Raw genomic sequence first — 9,821 nt, 5'->3', positions numbered from 1 at the left:
ACGTCCCTCGTAGCTTTTCAAACAACATTTACATTAATTAAATAAATAAATAAATATACTTCAGAAATCGAACAAAAGATATGCGAGTAGGAAAGGGTGCAGTGCAACATCGTGAGAGAATGAAACGGATACAAAAAGCAAGGAAATATATTTCCGTGTAAAATTTCTAAGTCTATGAGAAACGTTGCCTGCAGCTGAAAACAGGTATTTGATTGAGTAACAGAAAACGATTTTTTCATTCCCGCAGAGAAGAGCGAACATGAAGTAACGTAAAAGACATTTCTGACTGAAAAACTCTTCTTTCAGGTAAGGCAAATATTTTCACGTCTAAAATTTCGTCTTCCTCTTTTACTCTTTTACTCTTTTACTTGTTTCAGTCAGTTGACAGCAGCCGTGCTGGAGCACCGCCTTTTTAGTCGAGCAACTCGACCCCGGGACTTATTCTTTTTTAGTAAGCCCAGTACTTATTCCATCGGTCTCTTTTGCCGAACCGCTAAGAGACGGGGACGTAAACACACCAGCATCGGCTGTCAAGCAATGCTAAGGGGACAAACACAGACACACAAACACATGCACACATATATATATATACATATACATATATACGACGGGCTTCTTTCAGTTTCCGTCTACCAAATCCACTCACAAGGCTTTGGTCGGCCCGAGGCTATAGTAGAAGACACTTGCCCAAGGTGCCACGCAGTGAGACTGAACCCGGATCCATGTGGTTGGTAAACAAGCTACTTACCACACAGCCACTCCTATGCTTATCTATATATATAAAATATATATATACACACACACACACACATATATATATATACATATACATATATACGACGGGCTTCTTCAGTTTCCGTTACCAATCCACTCACAAGGCTTTGGTCGGCCCGAGGCTATAGTAGAAGACACTTGCCCAAGGTGCCACGCAGTGAGACTGAACCCGGATCCATGTGGTTGGTAAACAAGCTACTTACCACACAGCCACTCCTATGCTTATCTATATATATAAATATATATATACACACACACACACACATATATATATATATATATACACATATATACGACAGGCTTCTTTCAGTTTCCGTCTACCAAATCCACTCACAAGGCTTTGGTCGGCCCGAGGCTATAGAAGAAGACACTTGCCCAAGGTGCCACGCAGTGGGACTGAACCCGGATCCATGTGGTTGGTAAGCAAGCTACTTACCACACAGCCACTTCTGTAACAATTTTGAAGTATGATTGATTATTATTCCGTATGAATCTTCCATGCGTTAACATGTACCTTCTTGCGACAATCTAAATTTTCGCTTAATCAAGATATCACTGGCCTGTGTAGTAGCCTGTGGTATACACCTCGCCAAGGCGGTGAGCTGGCAGAATCGTTAGCACGCTGGACGAAATGCTTAGCCGTATTTCGTCTGCCGTTAAGTTCTGAGTTCAAATTCCGCCGAGGTCGACTTTGCCTTTCATCCTTTCGGGCTCGATTAAATAAGTACCAGTTACGCACTGGGGTCGATGTAATCGACTTAATCCCTTTGTCTGTCTCGTGTTGTATGTATTTATGTATGTATGTAAGTATGTTTGTATGTATGTATGTATATATGTATATATTTATGTATGTATGTGTATATGTATGTATTTATGCATGTATGTTTGTATGTATGTATGTTTGTATGTATGTATGTATGTATGCATGTATGTATATATGTATGCATGTATATATATATGTATGTATGTATTTATGTATGTATGTATTTATGGATGTACGTACGTATGTTTGTATGTATGTATGTATGTATGTTTGTATGTATGTATGTATGTATGCATGTATGTATGTATGTATGTATGTATGTATATATGTATGTATATATGTATGTATGTATGTATGTATGTATTTATGGATGTACGTACGTATGTTTGTATGTATGTATGTATGTATGTATGTATGTATGTATGTATGTGTGTGTGTGTGTATGTATGTATGTATGTATGTATGTATGTATGTATGTATGTATTTATGGATGTACGTACGTATGTATGTATGTATTTATGTATTTATGTATTTATGGATGTACGTACGTATGTATGTATGTATGTATGTATGTTATCTCTACTGTTCTTTTTCTTTTATGGGGGGAGAAAATTTACGCTGATGTGCCCCCCTCTACCTGCAGTGGTAGCAGGTGGGAGGTTTCCCCTCCCCTGCCACAGCTCAACTTCCTCTACGAATTCCTCCATATCTGATGGGGTGGCCTGGATTACCACTTCTAGGGCGTAGCACCGCCTCTTTATCTGTTTTGTTCTGGTTCCGTGGAGAATCTTGGGGTCCTCCCTGGTCCCCGTCAATGTAGCGACCATTAGCCACATTTCTTCAACTTCTAGGGGCATCCTTCCAATTCTCACCATCGCCACACGCTTGCCAAGGTTTGTTGGAAGGAGTACCCATTTTTCCTACTTTAAAGGCATCATAGAATATTTCACCGCCTCTAGGGGATAAGCACTCCGTCAGTTACGACGACGAGGGTTCCGGTTGATCCGATCAACGGAACAGCCTGCTCGTGAAATTAACGTGTAAGTGGCTGAGCACTTCAGAGACACGTGTACCCTTAACGTAGTTCACGGGGATATTCAGCGTGACAAGGAGTGACAAGGCCGGCCCTTTGAAATACAGGTACAAAAATTGTCGAAGGGTCTTTCTTAGGCTTCAAATTAAGGGATAAGAGAAAATATGACGTGGACGAACATAAGGTTTGGTGTCAGCAAGAGCACCCAGGTATATATGATATTAACAATATTATATACCTAGGATATCCAGGCCTATGATAAACATCACTTCTTTGAGTTTGAAGACCTTTAGGAAGAATGGCATTCCCTCAAGAGGCTATGGATGGTTACGACGACGAGGGTTCACAGCCTGCTCGTGAAATTAACGTGTAAGTGGCTAAGCACTCTACAGACACGTGTACCCTTAACGTAGTTCTCGGGGATATTCAGCGTGACACAGAGAGTGACAAGGCCGGCCCTTTGAAAATACAGGTACAACAGAAACAGGAAGTAAAAGTGAGAGAAAGTTGTGATGAAAGAGTACAGCAGGGATCACCACCATCCCCTGCCGGAACATCGTGGAGCTTTAGGTGTTTTCGCTCAATAAACACTCACAACGCCCGGTCTGGGAATCGAAACCGCGATCCTACGACCGCAAGTCCGCTGCCCTAACCACTGGGCCATTACGCCTCCACTTCACCGCCTCTACTTCTGTGGCGAAGCGTACCTCAACCGTGCAGTACCTTCTTCCTCTGCAGTAGAAAACTATTTCTTTTTTATTTCTTTGGGTCACTCCTCTATTTCTTCCTCACTTGCCATTTAGGTTTTCTTTGTTACCATGGACAACGAACTGTATGTCATCATCCTTTTGTTTGTTTGTTTTTTTTTGGGGGGGGGGGTAGTGACTTCTTTCGGAGGGATCAACTTCAATCTTGACCCCTTCCTCTGAATTAAAATCTTGCTTTCTTCCATCTCATTTACGTCAACCGTTACCGTCTCAACTTCGAGGATGTTAAAGGTGGCTGCATCCCTCGTGTTTCTGGTCGCTGAAGCATAGCTCTCAGCCTCGGGCAGCCTCGGGGAACCGAGATATTCTCCAAATCTTTCGCCCCTAAATGGGGGGAAAAAAAACCCCCAACAAATTTCTGCCCGCAGGCGAAACAGCAATTAGCGTTTAACAAATAATCAACAGGCGCAGGAGTGGCTGTGTGGTAAGTAGCTTGCTAACCAACCACATGGTTCCGGGTTCGGTCCCACTGCGTGGCATCTTGGGCAAGTGTCTTCTGCTATAGCCCCGGGCCGACCAATGCCTTGTGAGTAGATTTGGTAGACGGAAACTGAAAGAAGCCTGTCGTATATATATATATATATGTATATATATGTATATATATATATATATATATATATATATATATATATATATATATATATATATATTGACGCAGGAGTGGCTGTGTGGTAAGTAGCTTGTTTACCAACCACATGGTTCCGGGTTCAGTCCCACTGCGTGGCATCTTGGGCAAGTGTCTTCTGCTATAGCCCCGGGCCGACCAATGCCTTGTGAGTGGATTTGGTAGACGGAAACTGAAAGAAGCCTGTCGTATATATATATATATATATATATATATGTATATATATATATGTATGTGTGTTTGTATGTCTGAGTTCAAATTCCGCCGAGGTCGACTTTGCCTTTCATCCTTTCGGGGCCGATTAAATAAGTACCAGTTACGCACTGGGGTCGATATAATCGACTTAGTCCGTTTGTCTGTCCTTGTTTGTCCTCTCTGTGTGTAGCCCCTTGTGGGTAGTAAAGAAATAGGATTTGTGTGAATGCATACGTACTCGGGTTTCTTTTAAGATTTCAATTGAGATTTAGAATTGTCAGAAAGATTTTTTAAAAAATAGCGAAAAAAATATAGGCGTAGGAGTGGCTGTGTGGTAAGTAGCTTGCTTCCCAACCACATGGTTCCGGGTTCAGTCCCATTGCGTGGCACCTTGGCCAAGTGACTTCTACTATAGCCTCGGGCCTTGTGGGTAGATTTGGTAGACGGAAACTGAAAAGAAGCCCATCCTATATATGTATATATATATATATATGTGTGTGTGTGTGTGTGTATGTCTGTGTTTGTCCCCCTAGCATTGCTTGACAACCGATGCTGGTGTGTTTATGTCCCCGTCACTTAGCGGTTCGGCAAAAGAGACCGATAGAATAAGTACTGGGCTTACAAAAAAATAAGTCCCGGGGTCGAGTTGCTCGATGAAATGCGATGCTCCAACATGGCCGCAGTCAAATGATTGAAAGAAGTAAAAGAGAGTAAATCACCATTTGAATGAATCTTCCATCGTGTAAGAAATAGGATTTAAGCCATTATCTGTGTATGTATGTATATATATATATATAATATATATATATATATATATATATATATATATATATATATATATATATATATATATATATATATATATATGCATATAAATATGATTGTTTGATTCTGTATATGTGAATGTATATAGTTCTATACGTATTTAAGTGGAGGCGCAATGGCCCAGTGGTTAGGGCAGCGGACTCGCTGTCGTAGGATCGCGGTTTCGATTCCCAGACCGGGCGTTGTGAGTGTTTGTTGAGCGAAAACACCTAAAGCTCCACGAGGCTCCGGCAGGGGATGGTGGTGATCCCTGCTGTACTCTTTCACCACAACTTTCTCTCACTCTTACTTCCTGTTTCTGTTGTAACTTGTATTTCAAGGGGCCGGCCTTGTCACTCTCTGTGTCACGCTGAATATCCCCGAGAACTACGTTAAGGGTGCACGTGTCTGTTGAGTGCTCAGCCACTTACACGTTAATTTCATGAGCAGGCTGTTCCGTTGATTCGGATCAACCGGAACCCTCGTCGTCGTAACCGACGGAGTGCTTCCAAAAGATACGTATTTAAGAATGTAATTGTGTATGTCACTGTCACCGTGACCGTGACCGACCAGTCTATCAGATGTTGCTACACGTCGCTGGTCACAATGCGCTTCGTATTGCTTTAGCCTTCGAATGACGCCACCCCACTGGCTAAGCGAGCAGGCCAACAGAGGAAAGAAAGAGTGAGCGAAAGTTGTGGCGAAAGAGTACAGCAGGGATGGCCACCACCCCCTGCCGGAGCCTCGTGGAGCTATACTCTTTCACTTGTTTCAATCATTTGACTGCGGCCATGCTGGAGCACCGCCTTTAGTCGAGCAAATCGACCCCGGCACTTATTCTTTGTAAGCCCAGTACTTATTCTATCGGTCTCTTTTGCCGAACCGCTAAGTGACGGGGACGTAAACACACCAGCATCGGTTGTCAAGCAATGCTAGGGGGACAAACACAGACACACAAACATACACACACACACACACACACACACATATATATATATATATATATATACATACATATATACGACAGGCTTCTTTCAGTTTCCGTCTACCAAATCCACTCACAAGGCATTGGTCAGCCCGGAGCTATAGCAGAAGACACTTGCCCAAGATGCCACGCAGTGGGACTGAACCCGGTACCATGTGGTTGGTTAGCAAGCTACTTACCACACAGCCACTCCTGCGCCTACGGGTGTTTTCGCTCAATAAACACTCGCAACGCCCGGTTTGGGAATCGAAACCGCGATCCTACGACCGCGAGTCCGCAGCCCTAACCACTGACCCATTACTCCTCCACAGTTGTGTATATATGCATGTATATATGCTATTGTACATGTCAGACATTCTGTATTTATTTAGACGTGAATAAAAGCTTTGATGTCTCTGTTCTTTTGTGTAAGTTACGAAAGAAATTTGAAAGAATGTTATTGTTTGCGACAGAAATTTGAAGACATTTAAGGTGTATTGTTATAGATGAATGCATACGTGTTATTTCTTTATAATGAATGCATACGTGTGACAGAGTAGAATATCAGATCCGGTTTCCTTTCGTGAGAAATTGTTCCAAATACACGTACATACATAGTGGAGGCACGTGGCCTCAGTGGTTAGAGCAGCGGACTCGTGGTCGAGGGATCGCGGGTTCGAATCTCAGACCGGGCGAAGTGTGTGTTTATGAGCGAAACACTAGAGCAGCGGACTCGTGGTCGAGGGATCGCGGGTTTGAATCTCAGACCGGGCGAAATGTGTGTTTATGAGCGAAACACTAGAGCAGCGGACTCGTGGTCGAGGGATCGCGGGTTCGAATCTCAGACCGGGCGAAGTGTGTGTTTATGAGCGAAACACTAGAGCAGCGGACTCGTGGTCGAGGGATCGCGGGTTCGAATCTCAGACCGGGCGAAGTGTGTGTTTATGAGCGAAGCACTAGAGCAGCGGACTCGTGGTTGAGGGATCGCTGGTTCGAATCTTACCACACAGCTACTCCTGTGTGTGTGTATGTATGTATATATATATATATATATATATATATATATATATATATATATATATATATATATATACGACGGACTTCTTTCAGTTTCCGTCTACCAAACTCACTCACAAGGCATTGGTCGGCCCGAGGCTATAGTAGAAGACACTTGCCCAAGGTACCACACACTGGGACTGAACCCAGAACCATGTGGCTGGTAAGCAAGCTACTTACCACACAGCCACTCCTGCGGACTAAAAAAGTTCTTCACAGAAATTTCTCGAAACTTTACTTAATTTTTGTAACTTAAAATAACCAATTATTAAAATAAAGCCATATTCGTCACATGGAACAGGGGGGGGGGGTGAGGTTTAATTCCTTCGAAGAATCTCCAGCGAGAAAGCAATGACATTGAAGCCGCTGACATTTTCCATTTTCTTCTCTCTTACAGATTCTTGCCTGAAAATATGTTCCGTCAAACTATGTTAGTTCAATTGACTTTTGTACTCATACTGTATACGAGATGGATTCTCGGGGCTCATGCTGTGCCAGATGCATGCTCCATATGTATTTGCTATCCGTCTGGAATTGTAAATTGTGAAAACCGTCGATTAAGTTCGGTCCCCTACAATATCCCCTCGAGTACTACCTCTTTGTAAGTATTTGATACTTTCTACGTATATTCCAGTGGAGGCACATGGCCCAGTGGTTTGAGCAGCGGACTCGCGGTCGAGGGATCGCGGGCTCGAATCTCAGACCGGGCGATGTGTGTGTTTATGAGTGAAAACACCTAAGCTCCACGCGGCTCCGGCAGAAGGTAATGGCGAACTTCTGCTGAGGCACAGAAGGTAATGGCGAACTTCTGCTGACTCTTTCGCCACGACTTTCTCTCACTCTTTCCTCCTGCATCTTGCAGCTCACCTGCGACGGACCGGCGTCCCGTCCAGGTGGGAAACCTATACGCCAAGGAAACCAGGAAACCAGCCTTTATGAAGCAGGCATGGCTTGAGAAGGAACAAACAAACAAAACATATATTGTCATCGATTATGTTCTTAGATAATCGCTTATGTTGTTGATCTCAGCTTTAAACACAATGTTAGAGCAAAACAGACCGATATGTTACTTGCTGTGAAGTCAATTAAAATTGTTACTCATTCAGTGTATGCTTATACTGAATTTATTATAAGTAGGCGGCGAGCTGACAGAAACGTTAGCACGCCGGGCTAAATGCTTAGCGGTATTTCGTCTGCCGCTATGTTCTGAGTTCAAATTCCGCCGAGGCCGACTTTGCCTTTCATCCTTTCGGGGTCGATTAAATAAGTACCAGTTATGCACTGGGGTCGATGTAATCGACTTAATCCGTTTGTCTGTCCTTGTTTGTCCTCTCTGTGTTTAGCCCATTGTGGGTAATAAAGAAATAGGTATTTCGTCTGCCGCTATGTTCTGAGTTCGAATTCCGCCGAGGTCGACTTTGCCTTTCATCCTTTCGGGGTCGATTAAATAAGTACCAGTTACGCACTGGGGTCGATATAATCGACTTAATCCGTTTGTCTGTCCTCTCTGTGTTTAGCCCATTGTGGGTAGTAAAGAAATAGGTATTTCGTCTGTCTTTACGTTCTGAGTTCGAATTCCGCCGAGGTCGACTTTGCCTTTCATCCTTTCGGGGTCGATTAAATAAGTACCAGTTATGCACTGGGGTCGATATAATCGACTTAATACCTATGTCTGTCCTTGTTTGTCCCCTCTGTGTTTAGCTCCTTGTGGGTAATAAAGAAATAGGTATTTCGTCTGCCGCTATGTTCTGAGTTTAAATTCCGCCAAGGACAGACAAACTTTGCCTTTCATCCTTTCGGGGTCGATTAAATAAGTACCAGTTATGTACTGGGGTCGATATAATCGACTTAATCCGTTTGTCTGTCCTTGTTTGTTCACTCTGTGTGCAGCCCCTTGTGGGTGGTAAAGAAATAGGTATTTCGTCTGTCTTTACATTCTGAGTTCGAATTCCGCCAAGGACAGACAAACTTTGCCTTTCATCCTTTCGGGGTCGATTAAATAAGTACCAGTTACGCACTGGGGTCGATATAATCGACTTAATCCGTTTGTCTGTCCTTGTTTGTTCACTCTGTGTGCAGCCCCTTGTGGGTGGTAAAGAAATATATACTGAATTTATTATTTACACTGAACCGCAAAAGAAACTCGTGACGTATGTGACTGTGAGATATATCTTAATTTCATTACGTCAGAGATAAATTTTGATAAATCTGGATGCACTTTGACCAGTCTATAGTTCGTCATGTGTTCTGGTAGTGGGCGGATCCAGCATATCGAGATTGTAGGGCGTAACATGAACAGTACTGTTCTAAGCGGCCATATAGTGTCGGTACATAGGGTACATGTGACGGTTCATAAAAGTTATTGGTACCAGTGCCCACACCTGAAGAGAGCCCCTTCCATTTCCACAAGAGTTGTCGGCCTTGGAACCCCCTGGTTCAGCCGGCTCTGGATTTCATCTCATAGGTGTTCAGTTGGGTTTCAAATCCGGACTGAGAGCCGGCCACGGCATGGTTCTGATGTTAATTTTTTGAAAGTTAATTTTTTGGCTCAAAAAGCAAAAAGCAAGGCCATGTAGGGGGACATGGAGTTATGCACAGGGAGGGTCTTCATGCAAAGATTTCAGGCCATTTCTGGTCAAGGGAGACTTTGAACCGAGCGGTCGTCGGCATCTTCACCATCTCGTCCGGCAGCTTATTCCACGGATCCGCAACCCCGACGGAGAAAGCCCCTCTCCTTCGATTGAGATGAGAAGAAGACGAAGAAGAAGAAGACGAAGAAGACGAAGAAGACGAAGAAGAATACCAAGAAAGCCATCATGTTCATCACCCTCATGAGTATC

The 9,821-nt window shown here is 43.4% G+C and overlaps 1 protein-coding gene across 1 annotated transcript in view; it reads left to right on the top strand.

Moving 5' to 3' along the window:
* The first annotated feature begins 253 nt into the window (after positions 1 to 253).
* Positions 254 to 9,821, top strand: part of LOC115226021 (adhesion G-protein coupled receptor G6-like) — a 64,310-nt gene continuing 54,742 nt past the window's right edge. The window contains exons 1-2 of the mRNA XM_036514915.1: positions 254 to 306; positions 7,379 to 7,582. Coding sequence (XP_036370808.1) covers positions 7,395 to 7,582 — 188 coding nt within the window. The 5' untranslated portion in view covers positions 254 to 306; positions 7,379 to 7,394. The remainder of the gene's footprint in view (positions 307 to 7,378; positions 7,583 to 9,821) is intronic.

Source organism: Octopus sinensis, linkage group LG29, assembly GCF_006345805.1.
Source record: "Octopus sinensis linkage group LG29, ASM634580v1, whole genome shotgun sequence".
Lineage (NCBI taxonomy): Eukaryota > Metazoa > Mollusca > Cephalopoda > Octopoda > Octopodidae > Octopus > Octopus sinensis.
Note: the sequence above shows the minus strand (reverse complement) of the source record. Positions and strands in the feature narration are given on the sequence as shown.